This window comes from Monodelphis domestica, chromosome 8 (assembly GCF_027887165.1).
Source record: "Monodelphis domestica isolate mMonDom1 chromosome 8, mMonDom1.pri, whole genome shotgun sequence".
Classification (NCBI taxonomy): domain Eukaryota; kingdom Metazoa; phylum Chordata; class Mammalia; order Didelphimorphia; family Didelphidae; genus Monodelphis; species Monodelphis domestica.
In genome coordinates this window covers 209,885,973-209,904,851 of record NC_077234.1, presented here as the reverse complement: position 1 = coordinate 209,904,851, position 18,879 = coordinate 209,885,973, and the positions used below count along the sequence as shown (strand labels likewise).

At 38.8% G+C, this 18,879-nt stretch overlaps 1 protein-coding gene across 2 annotated transcripts in view; it reads left to right on the top strand.

Moving 5' to 3' along the window:
• The window catches only part of CYFIP1 (cytoplasmic FMR1 interacting protein 1), a 148,373-nt gene that overhangs the window by 115,672 nt on the left and 13,822 nt on the right, over nucleotides 1–18,879 (top strand). For both annotated transcript variants that reach the window (XM_001366092.5, XM_003341824.4), the window contains exons 24-25: nucleotides 11,336–11,479; nucleotides 17,475–17,565. In XM_001366092.5, the coding sequence (XP_001366129.1) occupies nucleotides 11,336–11,479; nucleotides 17,475–17,565 (235 nt within the window). The remainder of the gene's footprint in view (nucleotides 1–11,335; nucleotides 11,480–17,474; nucleotides 17,566–18,879) is intronic.

Sequence of the window (18,879 nt, the reverse complement as noted above, 5' to 3'; positions counted from 1 at the left end):
ACGCAAAGAATATACTTGGTCAGTGGGATTAGATTTTCCACTACGAATGAGGACTGGCTGGCAGGTACCCTCTCTTCCCTCTGAAAGCTCTTCCTTGAGTATCCAGACAGCACACTGTCCCAGTTGGGGTGGTACATGATGCTGTAGAAGCTGTCGGCACAGCTGGCCACGGCTGGCCACGTCACCATTGCCGTGTTTCCAGTGACATTTTGCACGATGACTCCCATGTTGGTGCTGCTTGAGGAAAAAGTTCTGCCTTAAAAAACAAACTGAACTTTTTTCAGTGCCGGGCAAGAATTGGCCTTGGGAAGGTGCTCAGGGAGGCCCAGAAGAGAGAAATGTAAAACTAAGGCATAGCTCCAGGTCGTCGAACTGCCATTTATGAGCTCCTATTTTGTGAAAGATTGTGATGGGCTGCTGCTAAGAACTGAGAACTACGTAGTGGGAGAGGAAGCTCCTTGCAGGTGGGGCTATGTTTCCCTCTAACCCAGGGCCTGGAAAAGAGCAGGTTTTGTTTGTTTGTTATTAAAAAAGTGAAATTGGGATTAGTGAGGACTAAGAGATATGTCAAAGGCTTTTACTTCAATTCTGGAACTAAATTTTGCATTTAAAATATTTTTTTGTATCATCTATACTTTCTTGAACATAATTAGGAGTCTGCTACATTTGCAAGAACCTTCTAATTGTTGATTAGACAGAGTTTTAGCTCATGAGTTGGAGGCTTTGGGGTCAAACCTCATTTTGGAAAGGAACCTTCTGACTAACCACTAAACAGGGCATTAGTTTCCTTAACTGCAAAATGACAGGGCTAGACCAGATAATCTCAGAAGCCCCATCCAACTCTCAAGTCTAGATCTGTGATCCGATGACCTTTAGAGAAACTCTTCTTGGTTTATTTAAACTCCTAAATCTTGTAATAATGGAACCTTTTTTTAAATCCCATGCTTTTTTTCCCCCCTCTTCATTTTAGGGTTCCCACAGCTCCCCTCTTCCTGGTTATTTGCCCAACTGAAAATGATACAGAGGAACATGAGAGAATATAGATTCCGTTTTTGGTTGTAAAATCTCATCTTTCTTTGTGTATAGATATGTTTTCTAATCAAAATAAGGGAAGAGAACTCAAACTTTTTACTGTTCACTAAATGGTGCCTTTTGGTTAAAGCATAAAATTGTAGTAGACATCCACTACCACAAGAGGAAGAGTAGATTATATAAGCAGCAACAGTTCTGATACTGTTTATTTTATATGTATCTCTCCAGAAGAAAAGGGGAAACCATATTTTTTTGTCTTGATTATTCAAAATGTGGCTTATTGATCTCCATTCCTTCCATGTCTCTGTTAGTGAGACTGAGCAAAAAGTGAAATTGGGATTAGTGAGGACTAAGAGACATGTCAAAGGCTTTTACTTCAATTCTGGAACTAAATTTTGCATTTAAAATATTTTTTTTGTATCATCTATACTTTCTTGAACATAATTAGTCTGCTACATTTGCAAGAACCTTCTAATTTGGTGAGAATTCAAGTTCTATTAGAATCCATATGAAGCTCATTCCAATTTATTTTTGGAGTTGATGAATACAGGTATAAACATGTGATATTTGCTTTTATATATATATATATATATATATATATATGCACACACACACATTGGGGTTTCTTTATATCAATGTGATTATAGATTTTGGACCTGTCTTGGCAGATACACTAATATCTTTTGATTTAGGATGAATCTTTCAATTAGTAACCCAATGGAAATAGTATACATTTGAGTAGTTCAATTTGATTAATGTTTCAATCCTGGAGTGGCAAAATAAAATCATCCTAGCATCTATATAATTGGATGATTTTTATCTTGAAACTTAGTTCCTTGACATTTATTTTGGATGTATCCAATACTTGAAGGTGTCTGCCTACTGAGAAATGAATAATTTTGGGTTAATAGGAACTTACATCTACACTTAGTAAGTAGTTGTTAAATTTTATTTATTGGGAGGAAATGGAACTGGGAAAATAAATTTTTTTAAATTTTGGCATGTTATTAAAAAGAGTGACCATTAGGAGACATCCCTTAAAATATTTCCTCAAGGTGTTGACATTTTTCCTTCCCTTTAAAAAGAACATATTGTGATTAGATTTTGTTTTTTCCTTATAAAAAGTAACTCATTATATAGATGATAACATTCAAAATAAAATTTATACAATGAGATATTTAGAAAATGAGAAAATAAATATTTAGTATATTTTTCTGTATATTCAGGAAATGAGAAATGTTCTGCTTCCATAAAACTCAGTGAAAGATAACTAATGAAGATGGTAGAATTTATTACTACCAAAAGAAAAGGAATATTTTTATAAGAAAATCAGATGTGGCAGCACAGTGCCCATGAATCAGAAATCTAATATTAAAGACTTTAGTAAATGACATTTGGATAATGCTTTGATTGGGCTTTGTGCTTTGTGATTAATTGTGATTAATGCTTTGATTCAGAGGGTCACAAAAACCCTCTATTCTTTTTTAGTATATGCTTCTGCTCATGAGACCATACTTCTTAGTGTATAGTAATTTACTAGACACTTGAAAATTATTTTGCAAATCTAAAAGACCTAGTGAAGTTTAAACATTTTTTAACAATTACTCTGTGTGTGTGTGTGTGTGTGTGTGTGTGTGTGTGTGTGTGTGTGTGTGTACAGACATGCAAATATATATTTTTTCACATCCTTTTTTTAGGAAAGATTTTAAATTGTACTTTTACATGCTGTATATACCAAATTGAACATCATAGACAAATTAAATACATTTCAACTCAATCTTGGCCCTTCTCCCTAAAACTTAAAAGACAGCCAGATTTAGGAAGAGAGATGGAAGAGAAAGCAAAATTTTCCTGAGAAACAAAAGCAACCTAGGGGATTTTGAGAGAATAGGAACTAGGTTTTAGAAAGTTTTTTGGGAGGAGTGGGTTGTTTGTTTTTATGGAAGCCTTTAATATTTAGCAAAATGTTTATACATCTAGCCAAAAATTCTTAAACTTTTTGGTGTCAGGCAAGAACCCTTCTGGAAGTGGACTGCTCAGACTAATGTTTTTAAAGCCACAAAATAAAATGAATAGGATAAAAAAAGAAACCAAAGGTTAATGAAAATAAGGATGCAATATCTTTTTTCTCATCCAAATGAATAGCATTCCCCAACACCGCAGCCCCAAATCTGTCCAAGGTTCAGAACATCTGATCTAGCCTATCAAGCTAATGTTAAAATTAAAATTTTTTTCCTGAAACTCAATGTGATTCAGGTTTTTTAATTTCTTTGAATTTTGATTTGTTTGTTTTGGTAGGAATAATGTATATCAAAAAACAAGTGAGTTTTATTAAATAATAGTAATTAAAATGGAGAGGGGAAAAATTGATGTGTAGAAGGATCCTTATCAAAACCAAGATGATCTTTTCTTACCTTTATTTCCAAAACTGAGGCTCATAGTTTTATAAAAGTTTTCAGTAATTAAAACTTCTGTCATTTGGGGAAATGGTTTGTGGAAAGTTAATTGCTAGACTTTTAAATAATTATGCTAAAAAAGCCATCTAGGGATTTGAATAAAATAACAGTACTCACCTTAATAGGATCCAGTGTTTTTTGAAAAAGATTCCTTTCAGCATTTGTTTTTTTTTGTAAGTGAAGCAAAGACTAGTTTTTCTGTGGCCCTGATGCCAGGGAAGATTTCTTCTTGAAATCCTATGTGCCCATCATCATCTTTACAGGCTCTGGAGACAGAGTTCTTGTTGCCTGACACATTTTTTTTCTCACCAGGGATGCCAGGTAACACTGTTTCTCTGTACTCTACTGGTGTTCATCTGTAAGCACGTAATTCCTAAGTAGTCTGGTTGCTGTGGTTATCATGAGATACATCCCTCTCCCCTCAACACCACAGAACGATGCCATTTTCTTGTTACTTCTTGGACAGCTCCCTGCTCCTTTGAGCATTACATTGGGTAGCTTGGTTCAGTGATGCTCTGAATGAAGAATGTTAGCACTTTCAGTGACATCGGGGGGGAGAGAGAGAAAATGAGAGAGAGAGAGAGAGAGAGAGAGAGAGAGAGAGAGAGAGAGAGAGAGAGAGAGAGAGAGTGATGGCAAGAGGGCTTATATAGGACTTTTATTTTTTAAAGGAGCCAGCTTCTTGATGAAACCAGCCTGAGTTTTCTTGTAGCCAGTTTCAGCCTCTTAACTCTCAATTTACAGCAATTCTGATTTAATAATTCCTTCTTGCAGTTTGAACCAACATTTTGGCTTAGATTATTCTCCTACTGTTTTGTGCATATGACATTTAAGCAAATTACTCATAGGGAATATGAATATACATAGTCATTGTTTTTAAAAGCCAAGAGCATCGTGCCAACTAAAATTTAATATTAAAGAAGAAAAGTGTGTTTTGTCATTTTAAGAGCACTATATATGACTATACACTATGCTTAAATTTGTTTTCAACAGATTAAGATACACCATAGCTCATATTAGGGGTTTTTTTTTTGATTAAAAAAAAACATTTTGGGGTTTCTACTGGATTGAAAAAAGGCAAGACTAATATCTAAAAGAATCAAATGAATGAAAGTAAAAAACAAAATTATATTGAAAGATTATTCTGTGTCATATGGGAGTATTCCCAACTGTAGTCATATCCATTAGGGAGAAAGGTGTATCCGTTTTACACGGTCAGTATTGTTAGAGAATATTTCCCCAGATATCCGACTCTCTAATTCCTGCCACTTTAGAATCAGGTGTCCTGCTCTATGGCAGTGATGATGAACCTTTTGCAGACTGAATGCCCAAACTGCAACCCTCCACCCATATGTGAACGCCCTGCCTTACTCTAGACAGGGGAGGGGGAGGAAGTGCTCCCATTGGGCTGTGGATGGCATACGTGGAGAGGGGGAGCAGGTTCTATGTTTCAGCAATACATAACAAAATCCTCCATACAGATTAAATCAAATTATATCTATGGACAACAGAACATTCTTGAGTTTTCTTTTGTTCCACATAACTTCTAGAATCAGAACAGCCGTTTTGTTTCCTCTGCATCTTCTCTTCTCCAGACTTAACATCCCTATTTTCTTCACCTGAGCTTCACATGCCATGAACTCAAACCTTCTCATTCCCTCCTGAATGCTCTCCTCCGTAGTGTCCTAGCTGAACTGTTAACTTTCAGAACTGAACGCAGCACCCTCGATGTGAGATGACCAGAACAGATTATCAGATTATGATCTCTTTGTTCCTGCAAGCATGCCTCTTCCTGCAGCCTCCTAAGAACCCCAGATCCTTTTCAGATTGATACTTAACAGTGCCTCCCACATCTCAAATTTATGGCTGATTTCTTTGAACCCAAGTATAAGATGATGTGTATGCCTATAGAATTTCATTTTACTAGATTTAGCTCATTGTTTTTAGTCTCACTTGATATTTTGGGATTCTGATCCTGTCATCCATTGTCAGTTACCCATCCCAACTTTGTATCATCCTCTAATCTGAAAATAAAACTAATTAGCTTTTATTTTATAATGCTTTATACATAATGAAAAGTGTTTTTATAAGCATTCTCTAAAAACCAGCTCTGTAATTTCAATCTCCTTGTGGCCAAGTGGCACATTCTGTGCAGATACAGTAGGGATTGAGGTAGCCATGCAAGTATAGGCTTGAGAGAGAGTGGAAGAACTTGGGTTGAGGAGATACGGGTTCTTGCTTCTGCATGTAATAGTTGCATGGCTATGGACAAGTCCACTAACTCGAATCTCCCCATAAAACAGGAATGATATTTTAACTACCCTCCAAGACTGTTGGGAAGAAAAGAACTTTATAAATCTTAAATCACTGTATAATTGTGAAAACATAACATAGAAATGGGACCATTTGCACTCAAAGTACTGACACTAAGTTTAAGGATACCAAATAAGTGGTTCTGTAAGGACACAGCCAGAAGGTATCTAGAAAGCACTGCTAAAGATAGAGTTTCTGGCAAACAAGTCGAGATCTATTCAAACTCACAGGCTTTACTGTGACTTTGGTTAAGATGCATGACTGGAGTATGGATCTAGAAGGTACCTAATTCAAAAGAAACAGTATAGGAAAAAGGGAACAAGTCATATTAAATGTTGAGGAGCTATATTATATTAATGAGGAAAAATTTAAGAACCAGAGGATCTTAGCATGGTGAAGGGCACCAAAGTGGAGAAAAACACTAAGAAACAGAAGGAGTATTGTCAACAGAGTGTACCCCAGACTGCCTGAACTAAAAGAGAAAATAGATGAGTTTTGAAAATAGTACAAGGCACAAAGATATGAAATGATAGTGATTAGGGGGCCTTCAGTTATTGTCTACTGGAACTCTCCCTCTGCCATAAGTGGAGCAACTAATGATATGTAGATTTAGCCACCCTCTTTCCTCATCCCCAAGAAAAGCAGATTTCAGATTTGTAGCCTTAATGATAATTATTTCTTTCAAAAGGTGGAGGAAATAACAAAGGGGAAATTTTATTTTGAATCTGACTTTTATGAACAGCCAGGTTATTGCAGTATCAATGATTAGAACCTGAAAGGCTATAAACAAACATATCCTGTTAAAGTTTTTAATGGAAAAAGAGGGGAAATCAAGAAATTGGTTTTAAAAAGTAGATTTCAGAGAGTACCAAGAAAGGGCAACTAGGACCCCAAGAACTGGAATTCTAGGGGGGAAATTGTTTGTAGGGAGAAAAAGGAAAGTCATCTAAAGAGACAGGCATTGATGAACAGGAATTCAGCCAACTTTGGTATTAAAAGACAATTGCAGAAGATGGAAGCAATGAAGGTAACAAAGGATGACATATAAAAGCATAGCATAGTCCCATAAGATTTGGAGGTAAATGGCTTCTTAATGGTACAAGTTCCCAGCCCAGTCCCCTTCCTCATCTTCTGACTTTTTAAAGCTCTCTTTAATATCTGAACCTGGCATTGACTTCTGGATCAAATGATGTTGTTTGTAAACTGCTTAAAAATGTTTATCCTCTTTCCTTTTTGGAAAAACTTTTAGAACATTATTAAAGGAGTGGTTGGTAAGAGTTTGAGGCTGCTTTCTTGCCCATTATTCTATCCACTGAACCACATAGCTGCAAAGTTATTTCCTTACAAGAATCCTGGGAATCCTCTGAGCTAGCGCAGGTATCCTGAGGAAACGGAGGCTTTAAAAGTCTGAGTGACCGAACCATCACATAAGGCAGCATTCAGACTCAAAGCTGAAGAAAAGAGCTAATATGTGAGACAAGAGCCTAGTCGGTATTCAAGTGGATCTCAGCAGACTAGAATATTAGACAAAATCAGATGAAATAGATGTAAAGTTTCACACTTGTTCTAAAAATCGTCCTTGCTGATACAAGCTAGGACGAGAGACAGCAGATTGTCTGAAAAAGAGCCAGAGAGTTGAATGGACTTCAAGACCAGAGATACCTTTTTGTTTTTTAAGGAAGTCTCATGTCCAAGATTAAGGAGGGGACAGTCCAGTGTACTTTTGCTGTGATGAGGCCCTATCTGGAATTCTCTTTTCCATTCTGGCTCATTATGATAGAGATGGTTGAGGCATAAAGATGCACAACCAAAACTGGGAAAGAATTGAGCTCATGCCAAGTAAGCATCAGGTTGTTGTTTTATTAACCCTCATCTTCTGTATTAGAATCAATACTGTGTATTAGTTCCAAGGCAGAAGAGGGGTAAGTGACTTTTGCCCAGGGTGTTACACAGCTATGAAGTATCTGAGGGCAGATTTGAATCCAAGACCTCCCATTTCTAAGCGTGGCCCTCGATCTACTGAGCCACCTAACTGGTGCAAAGGATCACTCTTAAAGAAGGGGAATGTTTAGCTCCATAAAGAGGAGACGTAATGGCGACAGGGTTGTTGTGTCTTTATATTTAAACATCTTTCCCAAAAAAAGGAATTAGGTGGTTCTGCTTGAACCAAGAGGACAAAACTAGGAAAAGTGGGTGGTAGAGGCAAAAATCCCATTTTAGGCTTGATTTCAGGGGGGGAAACTTCTGACATTTTGTGTGAGCTCCTCATCACTGGAAGCCTTCCAGCAAATACTAGGTGTGTGTGTGTGTGTGTGTGTTTAAAGAATCAACACTCAGTATCAGTTCCAAGGCAGAAGAGTGAGAAGGACTAGGTAACTGGGGGTTAAGTGACCAGGGTCTCACAGCTAGAAAGTATCTGAGGTCAGGTTTGAAGTAGGACCTCCCATCTCCAGACGTGGCTCTCTGTCCACTGAGCCACCCTGATGACTTCTTATCAGGTATTTTTTGAAGGGGATCTTTTTTTGTGCTTGTAAGGAAGGAAGTACGGGTTGGACATGAGATTCTGTACTTCTGAATTGGGGTACTTTCACAGCTCTCAAACGAAAGCATGGCATGAATAGATCCCAGTGTACTTGTGTCCTTCTAGGGAGAGAGGCTTTATTTTTTCTCAGAATGTATTCCTGTAGCCATCCTGGCACAGCCATTGAGACATGATTTGTGCCAGACAAATAGAAAGCCAATTTGATTACTTGTGTTAAATTAAAAGGGCAGACTGGTCAATTCTGTGGGCACATGTTTATATCTATTTTCAACCTTTCAAAAACCATATTCATTTGTGCTCTTGCTATCCTCCTAAATCAAGGCCAAATTCTTAAATTTGCAAACTAGTAGCAATCTGACTCTAATATGTTTCTATGGTTATTTTCCCCTTCCTATGAGAAACTATACAAAGATGGTGCCAGCATCAAATACTCTCTTGGACTGAGGCAAGAGCAAACACCCACACTAGTCAGTCTGTGCCTTCTTTTAGACATAGATGTTCCCAGAATGAGGTGTTTTGGCCATAAGATGGTGAGAATTTTGATTCTCCTGTATATTTTTGTAGGTGTTAGGAATTAACTAAAAGTAAACATAAGAAAACCCTACAAGACTTAACTATTTTAAATAGATAAAAAAGCTTAATATGTGGCCTGAGATTTTTTTTAAAAAAAGTTATTAGAAAGTCAACATGATCTAAGGAACTCTAGCCTCCTTTTTGCCTCCATTCTTGACCCAAACAACCCACCTGGAATTTCTCTGTTTTCTATAAAGTGCTGCTAACCTTGTTCCTTGAGACTCATGAATTTGGAAAGCCTAGAAATAAATCGTGGGTCTTTGACATGGACCCCTAGCTTATGGGCCCCTCCTCATGATAATGCTTTTAAGTTATTGAAGGAAATGCTAAGTTTTATTCAGAGTTTAGTGAAAATCAAGCTGTAATTCTTCTCATCCTAATTCACAGAACCTTTTCACAAGGATCCCTAAATTCCAGATTGAGAACCCTGGTCTGGAAGGAAAGACACCGGATTTGGTTATCAGGATTCCCAGGCTTTAATCCTAGTTTTTCATTTTACTAGTTCTCTGATTATGAATAGATTGCATCTTCCCTCTGAAGCAGTTTCCATAGCTGCAAATAATACTGCATAAATATGAGCAACTAGTGTTAGCACTGCTAGTATTGGTGGAATGAATGTGACTAATAAAACCCCTTGAAGCAGTCACACTATCTGACTTTGTACTGTATATTTCCATTGGATTAGACTATATTTTACATATTTACAGTTTCAAATAGTGCAAATATATGTAAGCACTTCAAGGGATCCATTATTTTTGCACTATTCTTTTTTTTTAATTTGTGTTTTAAAAATATATTTTATTTTCCCAATTACATGTAATAACAATTTTCTGCACATATTTTCTGAAGTTGTTTAAGATCCAAATTATCTTCCTTCCCCACCTCCTGGAGATGGTAGGCAATTTGATCTGAATTATACATGTATTATGCAAAACATATTTCCATATTCATTATTGTAATAGAATACTCATACAAAACCAAAACCCCTGCGTATGAACACAAATAAACTAAAGTGGAAGATATCCTTTGATTCTTTCTTTGGAGGTGGAGAGCGTTCTTTGTCTTGAGTCCTTCAAAATTGTCCTAGATCATTGTAGAAGTCTTTCACGGTTGGTCATACAGTATTGCTGTTACTTTATACAGAGTTCTCTTGGTTTTGCATGTTTTCTTCTGCATCAGTTCCTACCAATCTTTCCAGCTTTTTCCTGACGTCATCCTGCTCATCATTCTTACAGTACAGTAGTATTCCATCACCATCATATACCACTTGTTCAGCCATTCCCCTCAATTTCCAATTCTTTGCCACCTCAAAAAGAGCTGCTATAAATATTTTTGCACAAGTAGGTCCCTCCCTTTTTAAATCTCTTTCAGAAACAGAACGAGTAGTAATACTGAATCAAAGGATATAGGCAGCATTTTATAGACCTTTTAGTTTAGTTCCAAATTGCCCTCAAGAATACTTGGATCCGTTCACAAAAATTATTTGCACTATTCTGGATCTAGCTTGTGTGGCAAAGTTTCTTGGCATTGAGATGAGTTCATTTACATATACCTGTATGATTGTTTAGTATTTTATAAGCTGATTAATCAGAAAGCCCTGTGACTTCACTTTTGACCCTAATACTGGCTTTGAACTAAAATAAATAATACTTCCATTTTCCCTCCCTTGTTGAACTTTTGATTAAATTGGTTGAATTCTTCATTAACCTGTGTTTTTAGGGAAATGGAATTGTGATAACATGTTCATAGTGTGAGGATCAGTTAGTAGTATCAATCCAGTTTTCTGGAATTGTAAGACTTGAAAAGTATGTTCTTTAAGTCTTTATTTTACTTCCTGATCCTTGTGGACAGGAATTAGGTCTCTTCTGCTTGCTCTTCAAGCGATTTGATCAGCCAATTAACATCAAATAATTCAATAAGTTTTTACTTGGAACTAGAAATTCAAGTCTAGGAAGAGTCATGGGGAGCTAAAGAGAACTATTTAGAGAAGGTAGGAAGGACGTTCAACACTCAGAGGAAGTATAAGAAAAGAAAACATGAAGCTGTCTACCTCTAAATCCTTATCCCCATCCCCAAGCTATTTACTGTATTCTAATTTTTTGCTTTAAACAGAAACCATTTTAATTTATTTTAAATGAAAATCTTCCCCAAACACTTGAAAACATTCATCTCCAGTTCTACTTTGGGAATCTATTTTGTTCCTTTTCACAAGAAATTTGGGGACACTTTTTAAAGCAGTCTCTTAGAATTTATTTTATATCTGTGCTATGTATTATATATATTAAAAGTCTTGCATTTAGATTTTTTTTCTTGTAAATGAAGAGCTATACATCTGGCTCTTGTTTTCACTGAATGTTATGATAAATTTTTCATAATGAATTTTTTTTCCCTTTCCTCCTCTTTTTCTCCTCTTCCCTAGGCTTTGAACTTGGCCTACTCCAGCATTTATAGCAACTACAGAAACTTCGTGGGTCCTCCACATTTTAAAGTCATCTGCAGACTTCTTGGCTATCAGGGCATTGCTGTGGTCATGGAGGAATTACTGAAGGTGGTCAAGAGCCTGGTAGGTTTTCAAGTTTCTATTTCTCCCATCTATTCTTTTTCTTTTCATTTGGATATTTTAATTCATGTAGATGGAAAGAGAATGTAGGACAAATAATCCTTTTTTGCAAATAGATCTGATAATGTTATTTTTTTAAAAGAGTAGATTAAATTTAGCTTTATTGCTCTCTTAACTCCTGTTGGGATGTCTGCCACCCTTCTTCTCCGCAATGGTTTCAGGCTCTTCTTATTGATTTGTCTGGTTTTTACACACACAAGCACATGCACGCACCTTCTGTTGCTTAAAAAGAAAAGATACTATACAAATATAAAAGTGATTTATCCTTTTTATTGTTGGGTTGGATGTTAAAAATAAAAAACCACTAAAAATGATCATACAAAACATTTGCTGAGGAGATGGAAATATAATGTGAAACAGGTCAGTTTTAGAATATTTCTACCCCCTCCTTTTCTTCTCTCGTGTGACTTGGATTTTCAGCTGATATGAATCAGTGAGAGAGAAGGGAGCACTTTTACATAAACTCCAATTTGCAAGCCATGGTTGAGGGTCTTACATACAGGATTACACAGAAGGAATCCAGCCTTGGGAGGCTTCTTCATCCTATCTCTTCTGCTCTTTTTGCCGATACACAGATTTCCTTGGAACTTCTGAATTTTTACTATGTTAATGTGTATAAAGGTCAGGAAAACCTGCATTCACCCTGGAACGGCAAGGTCTGAATATTTCACAGTAGTGATGCGTGTGGAGTGCTAGCTCAGTGTCTGCTCATAGCCCTATCCCCCGACTCCTCATCCCAGAAATCCTTGACACTTCAGAAGTGGGGGACGTCTTTCTTAGAGCTGCCATTTCTCCAGCCAGGAGACGGGCCATTTCCTGACCCTTAGGGACCTCGAGGGCAGACTTTACAAAGATCTCGTGTCTGGTCTGTGACTCTGCTGACTTCTAGAGGCCCTAATAAAAGCATCCTCGTGTACCTTACAACGATCGGACCTCGTTAAAGCATCCTCGGTGCTGGAGCATCACCTTCCCTTAGGATGCTCATCCTTATCGAGGAGCCTCAGATAAAGTCCTTCCCCCATCAAAGTCTTAAACAGTGGTCTCATCTCTTAAACGTTATCAAGTTAATCTGGTTCTCCAATGTTTCCTTTTCTAAATTAAGTTTTATTGTTATTTTAAAATTAACTAATATTGTCTTATTCCTTCCTCCCCTTAATTTTAAAAAAAAAGGGGAGGGAGAGAAAAGATTAGAAAAACAAATCTTTATAATAAAAAGCAAAGTCATGGAAAGCAAATTCCTGTATTGGCCATATCCAAAGAAGTATGTCTCATTCTGCATCTTGTTCCGTCATCTTCAACTTTGGATTTCTGAATCATCACTGATCACTGCATTTATCAGAGATCTGAAGTTCTTCAAAGTTTGTTTGAACAATGCTGTTGTAGCATATATTATTCCCTTGGTTCTATTTACTTTATTGGGAAGCAGTTCATCCAACTCTTCCCAGGTTAGCTAAAGTCCAAAGCTTCCAAGTTCTTTGTTCTTTAAAACGTGAATTTGGAGGGCAGCTGGGTGGCTTCGTGGATGGAGAGCCAGACCCAGGGATGGGGGGTCCTGGGTTCAAATGTGGCCTCAGACACTTCTTAGCTGTGTGACCCCTATTGCCCAACCCATACCACTCTTCTGCTGTAGAACCAATACCCATTCTAAGTCAGAAAGTAGGGGTTTAAAAAAATAAAATTTAATTAAAAAAAAAAAACACATGAATTTGGAGGAAGCATTTCCTTTATGAAGAATAGTATAGATTTCTTTTTTTGTCTACTGGAAGCCAAAAGGCTTCTTTTTTAGAAAGGCAGTACAGGACAGGCCTCTATGAAAAATGAAATAAGATTGCTGTGGCTAAATTGACCTTGTTGTATTTGCTGTTAAATTTGTTTTTACTTCACTTTTTTAGACTGCTTTTTGGAATGGCTTTGTAGGGTTTTCCTTGTTTGACTTTGTAGAAATGGATCAAGGCTTCTTTCAAAAAATATTTAAAAAGCATTTGAAGGTTATTCTAGTCTGAAGCTTTTGAACTAATCTGAAAGAGATATCTTATCAACCTTTCAATTTTTTAAAAAAAGGCCTATATTGAAAATGTTCCACATTATTCTAACCAAAAGTGTAATCAGAAACTCATCTGGGTCAAGGTGAAAGGCTAGACAATTTCCTCTGATCCTTTTCAACTCTCAGAACTCTCCAAAATTAGAATTATGCATAGGAGATAAAACAATTTCAGTTGTTTCCACAGTCTATGACTTCCTATTGAAATCCACTTCCTACCTTATATAAGGCCCTCTCTCGAGGACACCCAGAGGCTTGCAACTCTGTTCAACTCAGTCCTATCCCATAATCCCTCCTGCAAAAATTAAGAGAAAAAAAATTTTTAAGGCAAAAGCTTGTTTTGCCTGTGACTGCCAAAAAAAATTTTTTTTAGCCAGAGAATTGAAGAACAGAGGGAACTAGTGCAGGATTCTAGAATGTAGGTGGATCCACTGGACCTGAAATCAATTCAATTCTTTCCTTCTGGAACTCAATTGGGACTGACACTTAGAAAATATAGATTCCATAGATTAGGAGGAAACTGAGACAGTTTTGATGTTTTAGGCTAAACTTCTATCAGAGAAGAAAGAGTCATAAATTGAGCACGAGAAAAACATAAGGAAATATATCAAAATTATTAAATATCTCAAGAAAAAAAATTCCATTAAAAATTTAGAACACAAGCAGAGAAATCAATGGAAATAATACTCACTCTAGGTATTCTCTCTGACTGTCCCCCATGCCTGGAACTCTTTCTTTTCTCTACTCCAAATCCTGAACCTCCCTTTAAGTCCTAACTAAAATACCACCTTATATAGGAAGCCTTCTGCCCATCTTTGGTCCTCTCTCTTTAACAGAAATGCTGACCAAATAGGGGACGAGCAAGAGCAAAACGCTTACCGCAAAAAACCAAAGAGGTTTCATTAAAGAGAAGCTTTGATTCCTGACATCATCTTCAGCTTTGGGGGTACCCTGTAGGGATTATCTCTCCAGGATCTCGGAGCGATGCCTGCTCCTTAGATCCTCCCCTCCTTCTCTGGTCTCGATCCTGGGGTTTATTCTCAGCACAATCTTTTGAGCTGGTGTTCTCTTTCCTGTGTGAGAAGGCTAAAACTCCAGGACCATTGCCTTGGGGTCGATGAATGGCATTCTCTTTCTGTCAAGGAGGTCTAAGCTCAGGTGCATTGTCTCTGAATTCCCTTAACCCCCTCGGCAAACACCTGGTGTTTCCTGGGGATGGCATCAGTGCCTGGGCGCCTATTTCCTGAACTGGAAACATGGGTTCTCTGGAGTCCCTCGCTGTGCTCAAGCGTGTGTAATTCTCATGTCATTTAGTGGCTCTTGGTGGAAAGTCTGCGCATCCAAGCCTTCTCTCATCTCTGTAAAAGCAGATCTGTTGCTCCCAGACTGTTGGAGCTTTTTAAAGTGCTTGAACATGTATAAAACAGTGCTTTCCTCCAAATGACAGTGTGAAGTAAGCAACATAGATTTTATGAACAATTAATTTTAAAAATTAGAAGCTGAGGTTGAAGTGGAAGCAACCTGCCCAAGAGGCACATAGAGGGTTTTTTTTTTTTAAATCTTTTTCCATGACTACATGAAACGTGGGTTTCTATAAAGCCAGAACAGAAAATAAACTCCTTCGGTGTTTGTTATTGGATCCCAGATCTCCTGGCTCCAAGAATTTTTTTCCCCAGAATCTCTCAAAACAGAACCAGTATGGTAGTCAAAGAGAACTTGGATTGGATGAGAATCTACAGAAAATCAGCCATTTCTTTAACTTTAGAAGTAGAAGGAAAAAAAAATGGGAGGTCACTCTGGACATTTTTATGTCTTTTAAAGTAAAAAAAAATAATTGACCGAGATACTTTGTTTTGGTTTTTAGTGATGACTGGTAAGACCTGCCCTTCCCTGTGACTCTCTGGTCTGGACCTCGTGGTCTTGTTAAAGTAGTCGTTATTACAGAGAGAGAAGGAAAGGCAGCGAAAATAAGGGCTTCTCTGCAGAAAAGACCCGTTCTCTGTGCCGTGCATCCTTTGTCTCTCAGGAGACGGGGAGCAGGGGAGCATCCTTCAGCGTGGCTTTTGAAACGATGGTGGGCGATTGTGTTCATCAGAGTATTTACATCTTTCAACATTGTTTCTCTCCGCACCGTAATGTCAAGAGTATGACTGGAATGTCACAGAGCTCTAAATAGCATTGTAGAGGGGGTGACAGATCAAAAATAAAATAGGCCGTGTGTGTGTGAGTGTGTAAGTGCGTGTGTGAGTGTGTAAGTGCCTGTGTGTAAGTGCATGTGTGAGTGAGTGTGTGAGTGTGAGTGTGAACGTGCGTGTGTACGTGTGAGTGTGTGAGTGTGAAAGTGTGTGTAAGTGTGTGTAAGGGAGCAGGAGCCATCGACAGGCCCAGAGGGCTGGCAATGGGTCATGGGCATGGAAGAGTCTGAGAGCCGCGGTAGCAGTGCCATTTCCCGTGTTTATTCTGAGCAAAAGCTTCTACTTTTGTCGATCTCTGGCCCCCCGAGTCCTTGGTGCTCCTGCCTTACACCGGCTAATCCTGCCCATCGATAGGCTCTTGACAGCTGGACCATCGCTCTCGGAGGGTGAGCCAAAACTAATTGAAAATAAATCATTGAAAACGCAGGACTTTTATCCGCCAAAACCAAACAAGGAGCCAAGAGTGGCGGCTGGAGTAAGGATTTCTGAGGGTCAAGTTAATGTTTGTGAAGTGCTTCATAACGGGATGTGCACGTGTTTTGCAGACTCCCGGTGAATCCTTTGAGGTTAATGCTCCATCTCGTTAAACAGAAGCATCGAGAAACAGAGTCATTGAATCTTGGGTCAGTGAGCACGTCCGTAGCAATTCAGCCATTAGCCTCCTGACTCTCTACACATACACGAGATGTTTAACGATATTTAATGATAATTAATCCTATTTAGTCATCAATAAATAGTATTTTATACAGTGTTTAGTCATGGTAATAATACTACCAGCTGGGTTAAGTACTGTTTCTGAGAAAAGAATCACATATTATAAACAAAGTAAATATGAACAAAATAATTATAAAATAAAACCAACCCTAGTATGGATCATAGATGTGGAGCCGGAAGGGATCGTGGAGCCTGGCTCCCCTCATGTAGCTGGGGAAACTAAGCCTTAAAGAACTTAAGCGACTTGCCCAGATCACCGAGCGAGTGAGTATTTGAGGCAGAATTTGAACTCAGATCTTCCTGACTCCCAAGTCCACGGCCTTTTCCATTATACTATACAGGCTGCATGCAGGGCCTCTTATCCGACATTTCACACTTGATAGTAAGTGCCAAAGCTGGGGGTTTGACTCCTAGATCCTCCCAGTCCAGAGCCAGGATTCTTCCTGCTGCTTTGAAAAACCTCGTTGTCAGGGGCAGCTGGGTGGTTCCGTGGATTGAGAGCCTGGTCCAGAGATGGGAAGTTCTGGGTTCAAATCCGGCCTCAGACACTTCCCAGCTGTGTGACCCTGGCCAAGTCACTTGACCCCCATTGCCTAGCTCTGACCACTCTTCTGCCTTGGAGCCAGTACGCAGTATTGATTCTAAGACAGAAGGTGAGGGTTTAAATTTAAAAAATAATAAAATAAAATAAAATAAAATGCTGTAGTCAATAATAATGATGTGAATTTGTGGTTTTCTCCCTCACGATACGGCCGGCAGGGCAGAAAACTGCACGCATCTCGACACCCGTTTTGTTCCTGGGTTTTGCCTCTGTTTTTCTTTACCAGGAAGGCTTCCGTGGCAGGCGGGTTGGGGAGGGGCTGATGGCGAACAGGTGAGGCCACAGCCGCTTCCGTCGTGTCTGTGGGCTTGGGAGGTGGGGCCTGTGGGTGGACTTCCCAGAGTACTCCTCGGCCCGCGGGTTTACCGGTGTTTCTGCTCCCTGCAGCTGCAAGGCACCATCCTTCAGTACGTGAAGACGCTGATGGAGGTGATGCCGAAGATCTGCCGACTACCCAGGCACGAGTATGGGTCCCCCGGTGAGTGCGCGACTCTTTCCTAATAAAAAGCACAGTTTGGTGACAATTAGACTGGGCTGGATCGGTCAAGGGGGCACCGAGTTGTTTTATTTATGTAAACCCTCCCCTTCCGGCTTGGAATCCATGCTCTGCATTGGCTCCAAGGCAGAAGAGCAGTAAGGTGTCTTGAAAATCTATTTTTTAAATTTTTAAATTTTTTTTTATTTTTAAAAATTTTTAATTTAATTAATTTAATTTAATTAAAAAAATTTTAAAATTTTTAAATTTTTTTAAACCCTTACCTTCCATCTTGGAGTCAATACTGTGTATTGGCTCCAAGGCAGAAGAGGGGTAAGGGCTAGGCAATGGGGGTCAAGTGACTTGCCCAGGGTCACCCAGCTGGGAAGTGTCTGAGGCCAGATTTGAACCCAGGATCTGGCTCTCCATCCATGGAGCCACCCAGCTGCCCCCTAGGCAACTGCATGTGGATCTGGTGCCTTAAGAAATGCAGCTTTTTGTGGGCACGTTTGAAAGGTAACCCCGAAGAAGAAGGAGAAGAGCGGAGGAAGCCCGTGTTTTATTTCTCCATAGACATAATGAGTTGCCGTAATACATCACAGACCCGAGGCAGCCACCTTTCACTCCTGCAGGAGGTAGCAGCCCTTATTCACCTCCACAAACTCTGTCCACACTGCCTGGCTGTCGGGAGGATCCCTGCTCTCTGCTCGTCTTGTCCCAGGGAGGAGAAGCTCTTAGCTCCAGCTTGGAAGGAAGAGCCTTGTCTTGCCTCTGACTTCAGGCCTGAAGCAAACTACACGCCGGGTTTTACCCCCAAGTAACCTGGCAATCCCTTGACTCTCCATTAGGGCTGTCCTGGGTTTGATTGATTAATAAGACTCCAACCATTCCAGACTGTTTTGGCAGATTTCTCATCCCTGCTGAAGGAGCAGAGGCTACAAGTGGACACAGGAGATCGCAACCCAAAGATTCTGTTCCCATGGGAACAGTCTGCAAGTGGTTTTCAGTGGACTCATTTTGGGCTATTCAAAGAAATAGTTTTAATGATTTCAGCAACATGCTCTCATAGTGAAAATGAAGCCTTGCAGGCGTCTCTCTTTAAAAAAAAAACAAAACACGTTTCTTTCTTTAAAAAACAAACCCAAAAAACCACCTAAAGTCTAACAGTGGGCAGCATTGTGTTGTATTATGTTATTTCCCTTATTTTGTTTATATTTCCAAAATTTCAGTATGTGAAGAGGTGAAAGAAGAAGAAAAAATAATACACAGCATGATGACTTTTTTAAAAAAACAGCCACAAAATCAAGAGAAAAAAGT